The following is a 22794-nucleotide window of genomic DNA, read 5'->3' as shown; positions in this document are numbered from 1 at the left end:
AGAGAGCATACCTCCACCTGGTTGGCCGTATCACTCAATGGTGAAGAATCAGTTAAAAAATTATATTAGCTGGATCCGGATCCGGCTCTTCACCAAAATCGAATCGAATCGTCCTTGTCAGACACCTAACCTCTCCAACAAGTTTCGTCCAAATCTGTCCACAACGTTTTGAGATATCCTATGTATCGTTTTGGCCCGATCTCCCAATGGTGAAGAATCACTCCAAAAAAATTAAATAACTCTCATATCCGAATCCATATTCAGATCTTCACCAAAATCGAATCGTCCTTGTCAGACACCCAACCAGTCCACCAAGTTTCGTCCAAATCTGTCCACAACGTTTTGAGATATCCTGCTATGTATCGTTTTGGCCCCATCTCCGAATAGTGAAGAATCACCCAAAAAAATTAAATAACTCTCATATCCGAATCCATATTCATATCTTCACCAAAATCGAATCGAATCGTGCTTGTCAGACACCCAACCTGTCCACCAAGTTTCGTCCAAATCCATCCACACTTTTTGAGATATCCTGCTATGTATCGTTTTGGCCCTATCTCCCAATGGTGAAGAATCACTCAAAAATAATTAAATAACCCTCATATCCGAAGCCATATTCAGATCTTCACCAAAATCGAATCGTGCTTGTCAGACACCCAACCTGTCCACCAAGATTCGTCCAAATCTGTCCATAACTTTTTGAGATATCCCACAATGTATCGTTTTTGTCCCTATCTCCCAATGGTGAAGAATGACTTTAAAATTCTAGTAGCCGGATCCGAATCCGGATCTTCACCAAAATCTAATCATTTCGTCCTTGTCACATACGCTACATCTCTGCCAAACTTTGTCCGAATCCGTCCACAACCTTTTGAGATATCTTGTTCACAGACAAACGGATAGACAAACAGACAGGGGTGAAAACATAATCTCCATACACCTTTGGTGGCGGAGGTAACAAGTGCCATCGTTATTTATAGGCCATGGACTTGCAATGGAGTTTTTATTGACCTGTGTGCAATTGGCTCGTGCTGCTCAGAATTCCTGTACGCATCCGTCCATTGTCCGCCGATGCTCGTGCAATTCAAATGAAAGTACATTGATGTTCACCAATGTCTGTTCCGCATGGGATTTACGTTCGAGCTGCTTGGAGATGCCGAAGACCATGAAACAAAGATCCGTTTTCCTCTTTCTGCTCATCATTTGTATGCGGCACCTGGCTGCAGGTTGCATCGTCTCCGAGGGTGTGGTTACATTGCTGATGCATCACCCTATTGAGTTAGGAGAGGAATTTGACCCGTGTGCCCAAGACATCAGCTAATGTTTGCAAAAGACAAAATCGGATCTTTACTTCCCACCAGCTACCGCTGACAGATGGGACCATGCCTTGTGATGGATGACACGCTCATCGACGCAATGCCCTTCTGGTGCAGAACCTGGATGATGGATTTTAGTTCGATTCAGAATTGCACCCAGACGACGCACTCAAAGGCGAGTGTCCCACTCTCTAATTTCATCTATCCCATCGACAATGAGCCCCATGTCTATTTTGAATCTGGTCCAATAACTACTGATCTGGTCATCAAGGACAACATCAGCAACCTCAAGATTTCATTATGACCACTTATAGTTTCTATCCTGCAAGTGAACAAAGCCTCCTCAAAGATATGTATTGTTTAACTATTATAGGTTCATAATCATGTTTAACTATTATAGGTTCATAATCATGTTTAACTATTATAGGTTCATAATCATGTTTAACTATTATAGGTTCATAATCATGTTTAACTATTATAGGTTCATAATCATGTTTAACTATTATAGGTTCATAATCATGTTTAACTATTATAGGTTCATAATCATGTTTAACTATTATAGGTTCATAATCATGTTTAACTATTATAGGTTCATAATCATGTTTAACTATTATAGGTTCATAATCATGTTTAACTATTATAGGTTCATAATCATGTTTAACTATTATAGGTTCATAATCATGTTTAACTATTATAGGTTCATAATCATGTTTAACTATTATAGGTTCATAATCATGTTTAACTATTATAGGTTCATAATCATGTTTAACTATTATAGGTTCATAATCATGTTTAACTATTATAGGTTCATAATCATGTTTAACTATTATAGGTTCATAATCATGTTTAACTATTATAGGTTCATAATCATGTTTAACTATTATAGGTTCATAATCATGTTTAACTATTATAGGTTCATAATCATGTTTAACTATTATAGGTTCATAATCATGTTTAACTATTATAGGTTCATAATCATGTTTAACTATTATAGGTTCATAATCATGTTTAACTATTATAGGTTCATAATCATGTTTAACTATTTATAGGTTCATAATCATGTTTAACTATTATAGGTTCATAATCATGTTTAACTATTATAGGTTCATAATCATGTTTAACTATTATAGGTTCATAATCATGTTTAACTATTATAGGTTCATAATCATGTTTAACTATTATAGGTTCATAATCATGTTTAACTATTATAGGTTCATAATCATGTTTAACTATTATAGGTTCATAATCATGTTTAACTATTATAGGTTCATAATCATGTTTAACTCTTATAGGTTTAACTATTATAGGGTTGCTGTGGATTGGGGTGAAATCTCACACTTTACATCCTATTTATTACATCATCAAGTTGTCTGTTTATTTCTTATATTGGGGGAATGTATATATCACATGCTTTCTGAACAGCTTGGTGGGTGCTGTTGATCAAGGATTGCCTGATTTGTTGATCAATAGACAATACAAAAGTTTTCATTTCAACTCTTGCTATCGTCATCATGACTGTCGTGAAATAAGAAGCACGGGTCTCGATGAATTCTGCTTCCAGCTGAGGGTTTAAATGGCTATATTATCAACGAAAGTTATTCTTCGTAAAGTTATAAACTCATTGTAAAGTTGCTCTTCAGAGAGTTCCTCTCCTTGTTGCTCATCGTAAAGTTATAAACAGATGCTCTGCTTAAAAGATGCTTGGCACAACAATGAACAAATCTCCTGACTATTGAAAACTGTTGATCAATTTTTGGTAAACTTTTGTTTGTACACATGTACTACTGGAATATATATATATATATTGTTACGGTTTTTAGAACCTTCACTTTGTAAATTTAGTATTAAATTTCCTGTGTACATTTCCCCTTTTAATTGGCTGTTAATTGAAATGAGTGCACCGTAGCTAGTCCATGTACAAGCACGTAGGCCACCATAGACCTCACCATAGTTATTTCCTTATTATGTGTGTTAGTTTAAGGCCCTGTTTCCCACTAGTAGACTCTGCATTGCACCAAATGACATAAGATAGTTCCCTTTTCAAGTTTCCCCCAATCATCTCTTCGAAGTGCCAGTGCATTGGGCGGTTTTCTTCACCCCAAACTCCATTACGCACGCGGTCAGCTCAGAGAAGAAAGGCGTGTCTCCACCTCATCATGAGAAGGAGTGAGCCAGCCCCCGATCAACCAACCAAGGATGAGGGGTTTGGCCTGAGAGGGCGGAGAGAGAGCGTTCGAGGAGGTTCTCGAAAGTTCCATGGGCGTGGTTATATAACCCGTCGCCCGGAGCCTCCCACCGCAGTCCACCGGAGCCCAGTTGAGAGAGTTCAGTTGAGGAGGAGAGAGTGAGTTCTGGAGAGGAAAGCGAATGCGAATCGGCACGCCCTGATCGCGATACCAACCAGCACTCTGAAGAACAACCAGTGCGGGCACGCGAACCTCGACGTGCCGCGGTCTTCGGATCTCCCTGTCGCCCGTTCTGTGAACCAGAGTGCGAGGAGTCGGAGCTGTCACCTCCAGCCCTGCCGTTTGCACGGACCTGAACCTTCTCATCCCTCCACCCATTCCTGCCATTCCATCCTTTTGTGTACGTGAGTTTGTTTTGTGTTTCTTGTCCCTGGGGTATAAGTAAGCCTGTATAGATAAGTAGAATTGCACTGTGTCTTCTCCTTCTGTCATTATTTTCGTTTCTTTCCTCCTCCTTGGTTTCTTTGGTCTTGTACAATAGTTAGTAATAAATCCCTGTTCTTCCTACCTTTGCCTTCCTTTCTTCACATCCATTCGTCTTCGTGATTTCCATCATTGAACACCTGTGGCACGATTTGGCCAACGTTTAGGATCGGGTTTAGTTTTTGTTAATGGTTCGAGCCGCGGGCTGCTAATCCGCTCGGCAAAATAACATCTTGTCTGCGGTCTCGAACGAGGTTGCTCACCTGCCTCGTGGAGGGAGCTGGGCAGCTCCAGGACTCACGTCGGTCAGTCGCAGACAAGGGGATTAATCCCCCCTTGGTAAGGGGAAAAGGGGCCGACGGTGAGATCCGCAACAATATATATATATATATATATATATATATATATATATATATATATATATATATATATATATATATATATATAGTATATATATATAGTATATATATATATACATATATATATACATACATATATATATATATATATATATATATATATATATATATATATATATATATAGTATATATATATAGTATATATATATATACATATATATATACATACATATATATATATATATATATATATATATATATATATATAGTATATATATATAGTATATATATATAGTATATATATATATACTACATATATACATATATATATATATATATATATATATATATATATATATATATATATATATATATATATATATATATATATATATATATATATATATATATATATATATATATATATATATATATATATATATATATACCATATAAAATCTTCGGGCTCTTTTCGGTCTTTAAGATTATTTGGGTCCTTTGGGTCTTCGGTGTCTTTGTGGTCTTCATGGTCTTTTCAATATTTTTGGTCTTCGGGTATTTAAAGGTCTTTGGGGTATTTTGGCTTTTTGGAGTATTTTGGGTCTTTGGAATATTTTGGGTCTTCGTGGTCATTTGGGTCTTTAACATTCTTCAGAGTCTTTTGGGTCATCAGGGTCTTTGTGGTATTTTGGGTCTTTAAGGGTCTTGGGGTCTTTTGGGTATTCGGGGTCTTCATGGGTCTTTGGGTCTTCAGGGTCTTGTCGGTTTTTGTGGTCTTTTGGATCTTTAAGGGTCTTGGTGTCTTTTGGGTATTTTGGGTTTTCAGGGACTTGTTGGTCTTTTAAGTCCTCAGGGTCATTTGGGTTCTTGGGGTCTTCAGGATCTTTAAGGGTCTTTGGGGTATTTTGGGTCTTCAGGGTATTTAAGGGTCTTTGGGGTATTTTGGGTCTTTGGGGTATTTTGGGTCTTCAGGGTATTTTGGGTGTTTAACAGTCTTCAGGGTCTTTTGGGGTCTTCAGGTATTTAAGGGTCTTTGGGGTATTTTGGGCCTTCAGGGTATTTATGGGGTTTCAGAGTCTTTAAGGGTCTTTAGAGTCTTCATGGTTTTGGGGGTCTTTAAGGATCTAGAGGCCTTTTGGGGTTTTTGGATCTTCAACAGTCTTCAGTGTTTTCAGGGTCTTCAGGGTATTTGCGGCCCATTGGGTCTTCAGGGTATTTTGTGGCTTTGGGGTATTTTGGGTCTTCGGAGTCCTTGGGGTCTTCTGGGTCCTTGGGGTATGTTGGGCCCTCTGGGTCATTTGGGTCCTTGGGTTGTTTGGGTCTTTTGGATCCTCAGGGTATTTTGGGTCTTCAGGGTCTTTTGGGTGTTTAGGGTCCATTGGATCTTCATGGTCTTTTTGGTCTTTGGGATATTTTGGGTCTTTGGGGTCCATTGGGTCTTCAGGATGTTTTCAGTCTTTTGGGTCTTTGGGGTCCTCAGGGTCTTTTGGGTCTTTAACAGTCTTCAGGTTATTTTGGATCTTCAGAGTCCTTTGGGGTCTTCTGAGTCCTTGGGGACTTTTGGGTCCTCAGGATCTTTTGGGTCTTTGGGGTCTTCTGGGTATTTAAGTGTCTTTGGATGTTCAGAGTCTTTTGGGTTTTGGGGTCTTTGTGTTATTTTGGGTCTTCGTGGTATTTTGGGTCTTTAAGGGTCTTGGGGTTTTTTTCAGTGTTTTGGGTCTTCGTGGTCTTTATGAGTCTTTGGGTTATTTTGGGTCTTCGTGGTATTTTGGGTCTTTAAGGGTCTTGGGGTTTTTTCAGTGTTTTGGGCCCTCGGGGTCTTTATGAGTCTTTGGGGAATTTTGGGTCTTCAGGGCCTTTGGGTTTTTGTTGTATTTTGGGTGTTTAATGGTCTTGTGGTCTTTGGGGTATTTTGGATATTTTGGGTCTTTGGGATCTTTTGGGTCTTCTGGATATTTAAGGGTATTTAGTGTATTTTCGGTCTTTGGGGTACTTTTGGTCTTTAAGGGTCTTGGGGTTTTTACAGTCTTTTGGGTCTTTGGGGTCGTTATGGGTCTTTGGGGAATTTGGGGTCTTCAGTGTATTTTGGTTTTTTTTGGTCTTTTGGATATTTAAGAGTCTTTGGGGTCTTTTGGTTCTTCGGGGTCTTTAACGGTCTTCAGGGTCATTTGGGTTTTTTGGGTCTTTGGGGTATTTTGGGTGTTTGGGGTCCATTGGGTATTCAATGACTTTTCTGTCTTTTGGGTGTTTGGGGACTTTTGGGTCTTGAGAGTCCTTCGGGTCTTCTGGGTCTAAGGGGTATTTTGGGTCTTCAGGGTATGTTGGGTCTTCAGAATCCTTGGGGTATTCGGGGTCTTTATGGGTGTTAAGGGTCTTGGGGTCTTTTCAGTGTTTTGGGTCTTTGGGGAATTTTGTGTCTTCAAGGCCTTTGGGTTTTTGTTGTATTTTGGGTCTTAAAGTGTCTTGCGGTCTTTGGGGTATTTTGGGTATCTTGGGTCTTTGGGGTATTTAGGGTCTTTGGGGTATTTTGGGTCTTCTGGATATTTAAGGGTCTTTTGGGTCTTCAGGGTATTTTGGGTCTTTAAGGGTATTTAGTGTATTTTGGGTATTTGGGGTCTTTAAGGGTCTTGGGGTCTTTACAGTCTTTTGGGTCTTTGGGGTCTTTATGGTTCTTTGGGGAATTTGGTGGGTTTTTTTTGGTCCTTTGGATATTTAAGAATATTTTGGGGTATTTTGGTTCTTCGGGGTCTTCAACAGTCTTCAGGGTCATTTGGTTTTTTTGGGGTCTTTGGGGCATTTTGGGTGTTTGGGGTCCATTGGGTCTTCAATGACTTTTCTGTCTTTTGGGTCTTCGGGGTATTTTGGGTCTTCAGAGTCCTTGGGGTCTTCTGGGTCCTTGGCGACCTCTCGGCCTTCATGGTCTTTTGTGTCTTTAACAGTCTACAGGGTTTTTTGGGTGTGTGGGGTCCATTGGGTCTTCGGGGTCTTCTGTGTCCTTGGGGTCTTTTGGGTCCTCTTTGTCATTTGGGTCCTTGGGATTGTTTGGGTCTTTTGGATCCTCTGGGTCTTTTGGAGCCTTGGGATTTTTTGGGTCTTTGGGGTCCATTGGGTCTTCAGGCTCTTTTGGGTCCTCAGAGAATTTTGGGTCTTCGGGGTGTTTTGGGTCTTCACAGTCCTTGGGGTCTTCTGGGACTTCATGGTCTTTTGTGTTTAACAGTCTACAGGGTATTTTGGGTCTTCGGGTATTTTGGGTGTTTTGTGGTCCATTGGGTCTTCTGGGTATTTTGGATCTTCAGAGTCCTTGGGGTCTTTTAGGTCCTCAGAGTCTTTTAGGTCTTTTAACCGGTGGACACACAGTCGTGTTCAAAGATTGCCCATTAAACCCCCCCCACTCAAATCCCTCCTAAAGCACTACTCAAAGCCTTTAAAACCGAACCTTATGAAGGGGAACACACACACACACACACACACACACACACACACACACACACACACACACACACACACACACACACACACACACACACACACACACACACACACACACACACACACACACTGTTTTATATACACGTATATTTTCTTAGGGGTCTAAAGTGTTTTTGGGTCATAAAGGGGAGTAAAGTATTTAAAGAATCATGGCTCTTAAAAGGGCCAAATGGGGTCTAAAGTTGTCTATGGATGAAAGAGCAAAAGGGGACAAAAGTGTCCAAATGGTCTTAAGTTGTCCAAAGTGTCTTAAAAAGTCAATAGGTCTTAAAAGTGTCAAAGAAGGTGTATATGTCTCAAAACGGTCGAAATGGGTATGAAGGGGTTGAAAGGGTGTAATGGTCCAAGAGGTGTAGAGGGTTTAATGGGTCGAAAGGTATCTGAAGGTGTAAAGGGTCAAAAGGGATCTAAGAGGTGTAAAAGGTCCACATTGATCAAAGGAGTATAAAAAGGGTCAAAGGTATCTTAAGGATGTAAAGGGCCAAAAGGTGTCAAAGGGGTTTAAAGGGTTTAAGGGGTGTAAAGAGTCCAAGTCTAAGGGATCTAAGGGGTGTAAAGGTTCTAAAGGATGTAAAGGAGTGAAGCTGTAGTAAAGAAATTACCTCGGGTTAGTAATTAAATTAACTCGTGTGTTCAACTCGGTAATATCGGGCCAAATGACCTCCTCATCACAGTATAAACCCAATTAAGGTACATCATGGTTAAAGTTTCCTTGTGATTAACCTTGGGAGCTCAAAGCAGTATGATCACAAACAAACAGAAAAACAACTAGATGGTATTCATAGAATACTTACCCTGCGCAATCAACTTGATGTGAGCCAACTCCTCTATTTTTGAACGTTTCTTTTTTTTATTATCCAATATGGCTGCCAGACCACGTGAGCGATGACATCATAAATGTATATTCTCTAAATAATTGTTGCATAGATCATGCTCAATCAATTTCAAACTGATCAGACTAAGCGTTGTCCCTGTCGAATTATGACGTCATAATTATGGCACCAATGACGTCATCGTTAACAACACCTATTCCCAATATGGAGTTATTTACAATGAGCCACGTTTCTATTTTTAAAATGCTGACACGGCACACACTTTACTTTACTGAAATGCAGACACAAATATTATATTTTCGTCAAAAATCGTCGGAATTTCGCCAAATCCGTTTTGGTCATGTGTTAATCTACCACAGCGATTGACAAATCTGAAATCAGAATTTTATTTGAGCTCAAAATGACCCCGTGAGGTTGCTCCGTACTTTGCCTGCTCGTCACGTGCAGTGTGATAATTAATTCCATGTCCCCTCTTTAAGACTCTTCTTCTTCACTCAATAACAACTTCTAGCTTCCAGACAGTACATCCAATAATCTTGAAATTTTGCACACTTGTTACATTTCATTACCTCTATTATAATGTAAAGTTTCACGTCGATCAATGAAGCGGTGCGAGAGTTATAATTTTAAAAATATTTTCTTTTAATTATTTATATTTGCCAAACCACGTCACCTATCGCAAATTCCAAAAGTTCATTTTAGTAGACTGATATGCTGAACACATCTGTGAAGTGTCCCCTCAATAGAATCAAGAATGAGGGAGGAGCTAGGTTTTAAAAGTTTATGCTTAAAAACGTCATAACTGCAAAACCATGTGATGCATGGCGTCATGCTCGCTGACTTTTTTGTTCGTCATGGGTATGCGATTTTGCCTGCAAAGTTTGGCCTCGATCTGTTCAGTGGTTTTGGAGAAAATTGGATTTTAGTGGTTTTTCAGGCTTTTCACTCAAAACAATATGGCGGCCGAACCACGTGACCTACGACGTCATTATAATTTTATTTCTGCATCAATTTATACCGAGAAGATGCTCAAGAAATTTCATCCTGATCGGATAAAGTTTTTTACTTGTCGAATTATGACGTCATAACGGCGGCACATATGACGTCATCATTCATATATGTTATTCCGCATGGAGAGTTCTTTGCAATGAAACCTGTCTCAATTATTTATGTGCAGCGTTTTTTGAGATATAGAGGTGCAATTTTCTTTTGGTTTTTCCAAGATGGCGCCCAGTACCACGTGACCTGTGACGTCATAATATTCATTAAAATATTCTGCAGGTGGAGGCCCTCCTATGGTGAAAATTTAATGTCAATCGGAACAACGGTTGCCGAGAAAATGAATTTTTAAAATGCTGACATGGCACACACTTTATTTTACTGAAATGCAGACACGTACGTAAGTATGTACGTACGTACCCGAATGCTTAACCCTACCTTTCGCTTCGCGAGCGCAGGGTAACAACTCACCTTGTTGTGATGTGATTGTTGGAGGGTTCACCCGTTGGCATGTGGTGGTTTGTATATGGTGTCAGGTGGGTCATTTTTTGTACAAACTATTTTTTCACCCTTGAGAGTTATGTTGTTTTATGAGCAGTAAAATTCCCTTTAAATCTATGTAAAGGTTGTCTTTGTACTATTTACGGTTTTTGAAAAATTCGTGAATTTCAGAGGTCGTGTGACTCCTTCTTTGCCAAACTTACCGATCATGGTAACGCCTTTGTTGTTTTTCACAGTTGACCAGTTAACGCCATAAGCAGTTTCACAGTTAACGGCATGACCAAATAAAGTTGTTTTTCACATCTGATAACATATTTGATGATCGGAGGTCACAATCTCACTAATTATATCGGTATCCATGTTTAAATATGATAAAAATTGGGCATTTTATAAAGTTTTGTATATGTGGATCAACCCTTGGAGATCATGGCAACAGGTGGCAGCTTGGATGTCCATAAATTATGAATTGTGAGAAAATAACTGTTTTAAACCCCTATTTAGGTGCAGGGTGGTAAAATATGTTATCCTATAAAGTTTTGTGGTGATTAACCTTGGGAGCTCAGAGGAGTAGGTTCACAAACAAACAAACAAACGGACATTTCACTTTTATATATACACAAAGAATTAAGTTAAGCACCCCCCCCCCCCGTTTTTTTACAACCTCGCACATTACAAGTTTGTTGTCGTCAAAACAGTGTAATATACCCATGATATTGCTATATTTTCTGGAGAAGTGATATTATGGTCACATAAAAACATAACAATCATGCCGTTTTCAATATTTTATTCTGAATAATTTAAGGTGAAATTTTTTGGGAATTTTAGGCATATTTTCACCTCAATTTAAGTATGGAGCTATAGGTCCATCACGGACAGTGTGGATGACGTTTATGTTTTCTAACGTACAGTCATTGTTCTGAGAAGACCTCTAGCGATCTTTGCGTCAATAACGTGTGTAGGACCCACGTGATCGGATCACTGACTCAACCCTACGTCTCATAGACCCTGTAAGCCGTCGTATGCGTTGCTGTGGCAGGTTGTTCCATTCCCGATGTAATGCACGTTCCAATTCATCCAGATTGGCTATTGGAGGGACCATCTTCGCAATTTGTCGTCCCAACATGTCCCAAACGTGCTCGAGGGGGTTCAGGTCAGGACTGTACGCAGGCCAGGGGATGGTTGTCACAGCACCTTGCTCCAGCAAGGCTCGGACGCGTCTCGCACGGTGAGGCCTGGCGTTGTCATCCATGAAGATGGGTCTGCTGGCGAGGGTGTGGTCATCGAAGTGCGGGATTACGGTGGTATTCAGGATTTCCTCGGCATATCGCTCTCCGTTGAGGTTACCTCGCACAGTTATCAGGTCCAACTTACAGTCATGGGAGAAGCATCCCCAGACCATAATCGAGCCACCACCAAAGGGTACCGTTGGTTGAATGTTTTTAGGTGCATACGCGGTGTTTTTGTGGCGCCACACCCGAACACGCCCATCTGTCACGTACAGCAAGAACCGGCTTTCATCCGACCAATGAACTCGCCTCCAAGACCGGATGTTCCATCCACGTCGCGCTAGGCACCATGCCAAACGCTCCCTCCGATGTCGTTCGAGTAGCCTTGGACGCTTGATCACTCGTCTTGACCTTAAACCGGCCGATTTCAGGCGGTTCCTCACGGTACGGTGACATAGCCTTCTGTTGGGCATCCAGTTGTCCTTCAGGAAATGGCTCGAGGCGAAGGGATATCGTCGCACCAGTCTCAAAAGCGCTCTATCTTGGCGGACTGTTGTCACGCGAGGTCTTCCAGACCTTGAGCGGTCCTTCACCGCATCCGTTTCCTGGTGTTTCTGCACCAACCGACTGATCACCGAATGGTGGTAACCAAACGTTCGAGCTACAGCTTTTCTGGACATTCCGGACTCGATCATGCCTATTATCCGCCATCGTTCTCCGTCCGACAACCGTCTACGAGCCACCATTACGAGAAAATGACCATGTAACCCCCACACGAGCTCAGGCGTGACTTGCAATAACCCGTGATGATAGTGCATTTACAGAAAATCACGACCACGTGGATGATAACACGTGCTGCACGAGCGATGGGCGTCACAGATGAGTGCACTCATCTGCATTTCATCAATGGATAATTGCTAATGTCATACCAATCATTATTTGATCTCACATACCTTAGAATATATGCCAATGTATACATATACACAAAGAATATATATTAGGGGGTGCTTACCTTAATTCGTTGTGTAGGGGTGCTTAACTTAATTCTTTGTGTATATATAGATATATGTAAAAAAAAAAAAAAAAAAAAAAAAAAAAAAAAAAAAAAAGATATATATATATGTATATTTTAATAAAGAAATGTGTGTGTGTGTGTATATATATATATATATACACTGTATACATGCCAAGAACAATGATGGCTGAGACAATACTACAGAACAGGAAGGTGCAGTGCATTTAATTTCTGCTTGAAACATATCATTCATAATTATCAGAGGTTTACAGACCAGGTCTCCTTCCACCTATACGTACCGTAGTGGCTTCCAGCCGAGCCGCTTGGATATTTTCCACGGTCTCCATCCTGTCGGGGGAAATATGCACAAGCTTAGAACTTCCTTCTGTGTTATTTGCTGCTCTCGGGAAAGGTTTGGTTGGAGCAGTGAATTCTGAAGGCATCAAAATAAATAAAGATTTTTTTTAAGGACACAATAACATGTTTCTTTCACCAGGGTTTCATCAGGGTTCTGTTTATGGATAACTGTTGGTATCAATGAAGAGCAATGATGATTGGAATCTGGTGAAGCAATACAAATAATGCCCCCACCATCATTTGGCTGTCCATGAACTATCTAATGAAACCGGGTGGGAGAAACAAAGTTTCACTATAAAATGATGCTTGTTTGTTACACTTACGGCAGCTAAATGTTTTTTAAAAAATGCTGTTTTTCAGATCTGGTTATTCACATTCACACACACCCCCACACACCACCCATGCCCTCCTTCCAACAATTTCCCTCCTCTCCATTATCGTGGCCAGAAAATGCCACTTGTGCGCAAAGGATCTTGGCATTTCCGATGGCTCGAACTGACCCAGTTGAAATACCATGCCTACATGAGTAATCAGTCAACAATACACTGTTCATTGTGTTCTTTTGGCGCAACACAGTACGGTGAGTTACTGACCCATGGCCACAGACATCTCAATATGTCGTATGTTCAGTTTTAATGGGCACAAAATTTTTTTATATGCAAACACTACAGAAACTATAGCAGCACTCGGTAGAGCGCACATATCTGCAGGTTGAACAGTTTGCATTTTGTATTCCACTCATCGGCCGGATCTGCTGACCTGAACCAAATCTAATCAAGTTGTCCTTGTCACACACCCAACCTGTCAAACAAATGTCGTCTGAATCCGTCCACAACGTTTTGAGATATACTGCTCAAATACAGACAAACAAAAAAGAAAGACGTTGCGCAGAGCACGATACATGTAAAATCCATAAAACAAATTTGACTTTAAAAATAATTGGTGGTTGAATTCAATGACCAAATATCCAAATCCTGTTCAAATTTCAAGTCAATTAAATGAAAATTGAGGATTTTACAAATGACACCTAAGTTGTTGACCTTTGGCATATGTTGACCTTTGGCCTATGTTGACCTCAAAAATAATTTGTGGTTGAAATCAATGACACAATATGCAAATCCTCTTTAATTTTGTCAATCAGATTAAAATGGAGGATTTTAGAATTTCGACAAAGTTGTTGACCTTTGGCCTATGTTTACCTTTTGGCTTGTGTTGACCTCAAAAATAATTTGTGGTTGAAATCAATGACACAATATGCAAATCCTCTTTAATTTTGTCAATCAGATTAAAATGGAGGATTTTAGAATTTCGACAAAGTTGTTGACCTTTGGCCTATGTTGACCTTTTGGCCTGTGTTGACCTCAAAAATAATTTGTGGTTGAAATCAATGATGCAATATGCAAATCCTCTAATTTTGTCAATCAGATTAAAATGGAGGATTTTAGAATTTCGACAAAGTTGTTGACCTTTGGCCTATGTTGACCTTTTGGCCTGTGTTGACCTCAAAAATAATTTGTGTTTGAAATCAATAACACAACATGCAAGTCCTCTTTAAATTTCAAATTAATCAGATGAAAATAGAGGATTTTAGAAATTCGACAGTTGTTGACCTTTAGTCTATGTTGACCTTTTGGCCTGTGTTGACCTCTAAAATAATTTGTAGTTGAAATCAATGACACAATATACAAATCGTCTTTAAATTTCAAGTCAATCAGATGAAAATAGAGGATTTTAGAAATTCGACAAAGTTGAGGACCTTATGCCTATGTTGACCTTTTGGCCTGTGTTGACCTCAAAAATAATTTGTGGTTGAAATCAATAACACAATATGCAAGTCCTCTTTAAATTTCAAATTAATCAGATGAAAATAGAGGATTTTAGAAATTCGACAGTTGTTGACCTTTGGTCTATGTTGACCTTTTGGCCTGTGTTGACCTCAAAAATAATTTGTAGTTGAAATCAATGACACAATATGCAAATCGTCTTTAAATTTCAAGTCAATCAGATGAAAATAGAGGATTTTAGAAATTCGACAAAGTTGAGGACCTTATGCCTATGTTGACCTTTTGGCCTGTGTTGACCTCAAAAATAATTTGTGGTTGAAATCAATAACACAATATGCAAGTCCTCTTTAAATTTCAAATTAATCAGATGAAAATAGAGGATTTTAGAAATTCGACAGTTGTTGACCTTTGGTCTATGTTGACCTTTTGGCCTGTGTTGACCTCAAAAATAATTTGTAGTTGAAATCAATGACACAATATGCAAATCGTCTTTAAATTTCAAGTCAATCAGATGAAAATAGAGGATTTTAGAAATTCGACAAAGTTGAGGACCTTATGCCTATGTTGACCTTTTGGCCTGTGTTGACCTCAAAAATAATTTGTGGTTGAAATCAATGATGCAATATGCAAATCGTCTTTAAATTTCAAGTCAATCAGATGAAAATAGAGGATTATAGAAATTCGACAAAGTTGTTGACCTTTGACCTATGTTGACCTTTTGGCCTGTGTTGACCTCAAAAATGATTTTTCCAAAATTAATTAAAAAATAAAGTATGCAGCCTTGTTAATTCACATCGCGAGGTGTCCCTGTCACTAACACTTTGCGATCGTGAATAAATCAAGTGTAATAATGTGCACTTCCTCCTTCGCATCAAGAGCAAGTTCAGTCGTGAATTGTGCTCTGTTATTGACTCTGTCATTGATATTGACTCCATGTGCGACATTGATGTTATAAGATCTCACTCCAAAAAAATCCCAGACTATTATCTTTGTGGTTATGTCCTTGAACTGATGTCCTAGTAATTCATGTAAAAGTACATTGATGTCTGCTAATGTGCAAATGTAATTCATGTATACAAGTATACTGAACTGTCTACTAATGGCCTTGTCCAGCACGTGATTTACTAGATCCTCCATTAGCCTTACAAACTGCAGATTTTATTTGTGTTCCATCAGGTTTAATTTAGTAAAAGCTCCAGGCTGGTCAATACAGATTTGCAGTGTTGTCCTCAAACGAAACATTACAGACATGGCAGTACAGCAAGGTGCATTATCGTGTCTAACATTCACAACAATAGATGAGCAGATATTCCAGTTTGTCCATCTCACTTTATTCAGTGTCCAACATGGCGTCAGGCGGGCACACGCCCCGCACACGTCGAATGCGGCGCTTGCCATTGGCTGCGTCAATTATATAATTAACAGACATATGATTATAAGATATGTGACAATGACGTCAGACGTGACGTCACCATATTAATTAAAAGCAGCAGTACAGCGTAGTCCAAAATGGCACCATGAAACACCTTTATAATGTATGTCCTGCTTTGCATTGTGGGAACAAATGTGCTTTTGCAGACTGGGATAACTCATTTCAGGTTTGGGTGTGCAATTCCAATCTTCTTCTTCGTTCATACACAGCATAAGGCTGTGGGGTAGCATCATTGACTGAGGGCATGGCTGTGTCGCTGATGCAGCGCCCTCTGTTGGTTATGGCAGGAAACCCTCGTAAACCTGCTCTGCTTCTCTTGCACATCCTCTTTCTGCTCTGTTCACCTTATCCATTACCCAAGGTTATCTTTCTTCTGCCTGGGAGTGAGCAAAAGTCACAGCATTACATTAACATGGTGCAAAAACAGATCATCTTAACTACAGACCTATCAGCTTCAGAAAGGACCTATCAGAACAGACCTATCATTCCTCATCCTCAGAAAGGTCATGGAAGCCATTTCCGCAGTTGACATCAAATCCTTGGTTTTCTCCTGCGCCATTATCTCAGCCATTCGGTTCAGATTCAGACCATGTCACTCCAACCTGGACATGCTGCTTCTGCTCTGCAAACAATGGACGAAGGCCCTCAATGTCAGACATGAGATCCAGGCTCGTCTCTCAACAAATATCTCAATAAGCTTTTGATGCAGTCTGGCATCCCAGATTACTCTCCAAACTGTCTGCCTATGGCATCCAAGGCCAACTCCACTCTTGGGTTACCGACTAACTCCACTCTTGGGTTACCGACTTCCTCCACTCAGGTAGCTAATGTGTGGCTCTCAACGAGATACTGTGATCTCCTCGACCTATCGAAGCTGGAGTGCCCCAAGGCAGTATCCTGGGCCCAGTCTTATTCCTGATCTTCATCAACGATCTCTCGGACCATCTGGAAAATCCTCTTTATCTCTTTGCTGACAACTCCACCCTCTGCGGTGGCATCCCTCATCACTCATCCCTCACATAGGCAGGCAGCAGCCTCGTCCCTCTCTGCAGACCTTGACAAAACAAGCATTCTGAGTATTGCGCTGCAATACATGTCCCCTACCGGCAGTCTGTCGTCCAGAAAACTGTGTGAATTATATAATTACCAACTCACGGTCTGAGGTAACTCGGCTAAAAATTATCCGACTTGCACCAAATAAGGTTCATGAATGGTTGCACAGACCCTACTTTACACTAAAAGGGGAAAAAGAATGTAAATCGGAGTTAAAATAAGCCTGCAAGGTCGCTCCGTGGAGCAGCCTGCACGTATTGCACTATGTGTGAATTATATAATTACCAACTCACGGTCTGAGGTAACTCGGCTAAAACTTATCCGATTTGCACCAAATAAAGTTCATGAATGGTTGCACAGACCCCTACTTCTCACTAAAAGGGGAAAAAGAATGTAAATCGGAGTTAAAACAAGGAATATTAACAGCTTTGACTTACCGCACTCGAAATTATAGTCCGGAAAACGTTTGGGGAAATTACCAAAGTTCAAAGTGCCATAACGTTGTCAAAAATGATCGAAACGTCGTGAGGTTCGAACTTGATCTGTAACTTATCATGACGAAACCATGTGCCAAGTTTCAAACCATTAGCATTAAGAGTTTAGAAAAAAAAGTCCGGAAAACTGTTCTTTGCATGACGGACTGACGGACTGACGGAGGGACGGTGTGCAAACCTATAGTCCCCTCAGGTGTACACCGGTAGGGGACTAATAAGGAGCTGATCCAACAACCACTTGGAACATGTCTTTCAATCCTGACAAATCTCGCACTCTCACTCTGTCTCTCCTGAAAGACCATCTGGCAAACATTCCCATCTACTTCCTTAAAAACCCGCTTGAAGAAGTCAATTCCCTCAAACCTTTTGGCCTCACCATCAGCCATGATCTTTCTTGGGCAAACCACATCGAGATGGCCTCCAAAGACAGCCACATCTTTATAATGGTGTCCACTAATTCTGTGTCCTATCTCCTCCAGCTGGTATTTAGTTTTTCCTTAGCACGTCTGAACTTTTATCTACTTACAATTAGGTCTTCATCCGCAGCCTCGTGGAGCGCTGCTCTTCATACTTGGCAGGCAACCCTGGCCTCTCACCCTGCTCCACTTGACGCCATGTAAACCAAGGCCTTCAAAATCATTGCAATCTCCCGTGATGAAGCCGAGTCTCTCGCAGGGAGCACCTCATCTGCAGGGCGCAGGCACTTCGGTTTGAAACCCTCAAACTCCAGGCTCACTGCTCACCTTCGCTCATTCGTTCCTCTTTTCTCTCACCTGTAGAACTTACTTCCTCAATCGGATGAATCTCACTCTTTCCTCCAGTGCTGTTCACCACCATCTCATATCATCCACCATCTATACCCCCGACCTCTTCTTCCCTCATCAACCCTCCCCAAACCCCCTTCTTTCCATGCTTCCAGGTTATCGGGTTTCCCAATGCTCCCTCATTTTCCTATCCTGTTTTTCTTTCTTGGTGTATTCTCCCAGTCCCCTATTTCCACTGTTCTTCTTGTTCTGTTATGTCCTGGTCCATTCTATGTTCTGGCTCCTCCACGAGCTTCGACTCTGTGTACAAAATAAGAAGAAATAAAAAAACGTTAAAAACTTGTTGTCTCATTGGTGAATTTGGTGTTGGGAGGGGGGAGCTTTGGTTCGGACCAACTATTGTATTAATAGGTTCGGATGAAGACCATCACAGGTTCCTTCAAGGGACCAGCATTCGTTTTTTTTTTAAATTAAAAACTCATTCCAGTAACACCATTTCATCGCATGTTTACATTACCTGCAGGTATTATCACCTCTCCTCACTCCACTCCCCACTCTCCTCACCTTTCCTTTCTCCACTCCCCACTCTCCTCACCTTTCCTTTCTCCACTCCCCACTCTCCTCACCTTTCCTCACTTCTCATCTATCCTCTCTCCACTCCCAACTCTCCTCACTTCTCCTCTCCTCTCTCTGATCTCCTTCTCCTCACCTCTCAACTTCCCACTCTCCCCACCTCTCTTCTTTCTCATCTCTTTTCCCTCTGCTCTCTCCTTACCTTTCTCTCCTCACCTCTCTCCACTCCCCTCCCCTCCCTATCCTTTCTCCACTCCCCACTCGCCTCACCTACCCTCTCTCCACTCCCTTCCCTCACCTCCCTCTCCTCAACACTCCTCCCTCCAATCCTCACCCTTTTCCACTCCTCCCTCTCCTCTCTCTTTTACCCTCCACTCTACTCCTCTTCCAGCTGTGCAGCTGATGCAGTGCCTCCTTGGAGGGTAGACAGGAATTTGCAGTTTATTGACAATGCCAATGATACTCAGCTACGCTTTGTCAAAAGACAATGTGGTATCTTTAACATCTACCAGCTAATGTGAGCAGATGGGTGCCCAATAATGTTAGCAGACAGGCACACTTTGCCATGCAATGTCCGGCCAGCGAATACTAACCCGAATGTTTGTTGTCAGGTCGAGAATCCAACCCAGAGGTAAATGCTCAGAGGTAAATGTCCTACCTCTGCACCTGTCAGGACCCTGAGCACTCTATTATATTAACAAGTCTTAATGTCTAAACATGGAGGATTAGGAGGTGACATGAAAGTGTACTGAAATGCAATGGAAGAGGAATGAGTATTTGATTTTACATGGGATTTAGTGGGAAAGGGGCGTATTTTGAATGGTTTCAAGGTAGGGAAGTAGGTGTATGTGCTGTCATGTCCCCTTCACCCCAAACACAGACACAACAATCTATTCCCTCCTTTAAAATCGTGGATCCATCCCCAAATATCCAGCTCCTCCATGATCATTAAACATGATATATCAGCTGACCTCGACTCAGAGAGGAAGTTGAAAAATATTTCCAGAGATTATATATAAAAGACAAAAAAGTCAATTAATCAAGAAACGATTTTAGTAAATTAACTGAGAATGATGGAATTAATTAATTAGGGAGATATTGAAGGTTTTATAGCGTAGCTAACGGAGTTGATTAAAATTCTACCATCGCTACAAGACTCAAGTACACAGAAAATTAACCTCTTAATTGCGACCAAGATTGCAAAACAAAACAAGAAAAAGAGCAATCAGAGATTGCAAACCCTCGGCAGGATGTATTTTCAGTGGTTTTTAAGGCTTTTGTGTTATATCAAATATGGCGGCCGAACCACATGACCGATGACGTCATTATTTTTTCTAAACTAATTTATTCCTAGATTATGCTCAAGAAATTTCATCTTGATCAGATGAAGTTTTGTACTTGTCGAATTATGACGTCATAATGGAGGCACCTATGACATCATCATTAACGTATTTTATTTCCCATGGAGAGTTCTTTACAATGAGCCATGTCTCAATTTTTTATATTCAGCGCTTTCAGAGATATACAGGTGCAAAGTTTTTCGGTTTTTCAAAGATGGCGGCCGAACCACGTGACCCATGACGTCATCATTTTTTTTCTCCACCAGTTTATGCCGACATGGCGCTCAAGAAATTTCATCTCGATTGGATGAAGTTTTGTACTTAAAGAATTATGACGTCATGATGGAGGCACGTATGACATCATCATTAACATATTTTATTCCCGATGGAGAGTTCTTTACAATGAGCCATGTCTCAATTTTTTCTATTCAGCGCTTTCGGAGATATAGAGGTGCAGATTTTTTCGGTTTTTCCAAGATGGCGGCCGAACCACGTGACCTATGATGTCATAATTATCATGAAAAAATTATACCGGTGGAGTTGCACCTATGGTGAAAATTTCCTGTCAATCGGACCAACGGTTGCAGAGAAAATCATATTTATTCTGTGCGGACAAACAGACAGACAGACAGACAGACAGACAGACCGACAAACAGACAAACAAATGGACTCAAATGCAATACCCTCTCCTCTGGCGAGGGTAAAAATACAGAGACAAAACATTATTGGGGAATAGTAAAAGGACCCGATGACATTGTTAAAGGGGGAAATACACCAAGAGGGAGGTTAACGCCGAATACTTACAAACAAATTCCACAAAATGTCACAACTAATGAACTCCGCATGGAAATACAGGGAAAGTCTCTCCGGGATATTTCTCAATCGAGAAAATTTGAAGTTGGACTCCCCTAGAGGAGGATAATTGAGAAGGGGATAAACTACCAGGAAAAAATATATAGTTATCGAAGCAAAATGTCGATTAAGATGGATTATTTAGACGAGGGGAAAATCTCGTGTAACCTGAAAATATTCAATATCATCCCATTACTCCAAATAGGCGCTGCAGGCATCTGGGCACCCTGACAAGTGGATGAATGTCTCGTGGCTGGAATGTACCCTGAACATGGCAGTGCGGGACTCAACGACATGGCGACGTCAAGAGAACATTCAAACTGGGCAAGAATTTGGCCAATGTTTCCGGCACAAAATGGCCGACTCGTTTTGGAAGGACCTTTGGCGGCCGCACACACCACAATCGGGTTTGTGAGGTAATGCCATCCCATCGGTGATCACTCCCACATGAGACGACTTAAAGACTGGGAAGATAAGAAGGCCGGTGAGGTACCTCGTCCGAATATCCAACATACGAGTACAATTCCTCACAGTTCAGTCAATATACTGGCGACGTCACTCGTGTCCTTTTGATTTAACCCTTCATGCCCAGGAAAGTAACGACATCTACCATTGCCGCCCACGTTTTCATTTGCACTTACCTGGCGACACGCTACACCTGGACACCTCATGATTTAGAAACACCTTCATGGGGTTTCAAACTGTTTTGGTGTTTTGACTACGAGGTGTTCTTTGAATCATTTGAATGAAATCAATCACTTTGAATCATTGGAATCTCCCACGATGAAGCTAACTCCGAGGGCCTCTCACACACTCACCGCAGGCAGGTTGGTGGTCTTTCGGTCTTCTACCGACTCTTCTCCGGCCTTGTTCCTCCAGCTCTCTCTAGGCTATGTCCCCCAAATATTCCTGCAGGTCGCACAAGATCTGCCTGCAACCCTCTTATGGTTAAACTGCCAAAATCAAGACTCTCTGCTCACCTTCACTCCTTCATTCCTCTTTTCTCCACCTCTGGAACAAACTCCCTCACTCTCTTCAATCCCACTCCACCCTCCAGGTCTTTAAAACAGCTGTTCACCACCATCTCCTATCTTCCCCCATCCAAAACCTTGATCTTTTCTACCCTCGCTAATTTCACCCCAAATCCACTTTTTTGAAATACCAACTTCTGTCCTGGAAGTCCTTGGTGTCCTTGTATTTTATACTTCTCCCACCCGCCCCCCCCCTTCCCACGCCTCCTCCCCCCAACCCCTCTCCCTTCCACACATCTCCCTGCTCTCAAATGTTGTGTTTGTGTGCTTCCCCTTCTCTCCCCATCTTGTCTACCGCTCCCTCTTTTTATATATTTTGTTTGTCTGGTTGATTTGTTTGCGAAATAAATGTTAGCTCTTTCACGAGCCTCGATTCAGTATACAAAAAAAAAAAAAAAAAAATCTCTTGTCCAAAATCTTCTAAAATCTTTTAGAATAATCAAAAAAATCTTCTAAAATGTTTTACTTGTGTGCTTCCCTCTCTCTCCCCATCTTGTCTCCTGCTCCCTTTATTATATTGTTATGAATTTGGTAATGCAACATCTAGAGCTAGGTAGATCTGAATAGGTAGGTATTCGGCTGTCGTGACAGGGACTCTACATGTAATAAGTTATTGATGTTCAGGCGGTTGTCGGGGTAAGATGTATGAGTGTGGATCTACCTGGAGATTCGAGTGTTAAATAGTGAGGGATTAAAGGTAACGCCCC

General features: G+C 41.0%; 1 protein-coding gene across 1 annotated transcript in view; it reads right to left on the bottom strand.

Moving 5' to 3' along the window:
- LOC137422054 (uncharacterized) overlaps positions 1-22794 on the bottom strand; it is a 108797-nt gene that overhangs the window by 58857 nt on the left and 27146 nt on the right. The window contains exon 2 of the mRNA XM_068108786.2: positions 12707-12755. Coding sequence (XP_067964887.2) covers positions 12707-12754 — 48 coding nt within the window. The 5' untranslated portion in view covers position 12755. The remainder of the gene's footprint in view (positions 1-12706; positions 12756-22794) is intronic.

The sequence above is a fragment of the Myxine glutinosa genome, chromosome 1, assembly GCF_964187855.1.
Source record: "Myxine glutinosa chromosome 1, kmMyxGlut1.1, whole genome shotgun sequence".
Classification (NCBI taxonomy): Eukaryota; Metazoa; Chordata; class Myxini; order Myxiniformes; family Myxinidae; genus Myxine; species Myxine glutinosa.
This window is presented reverse-complemented; position numbering and strand designations above follow the sequence as displayed.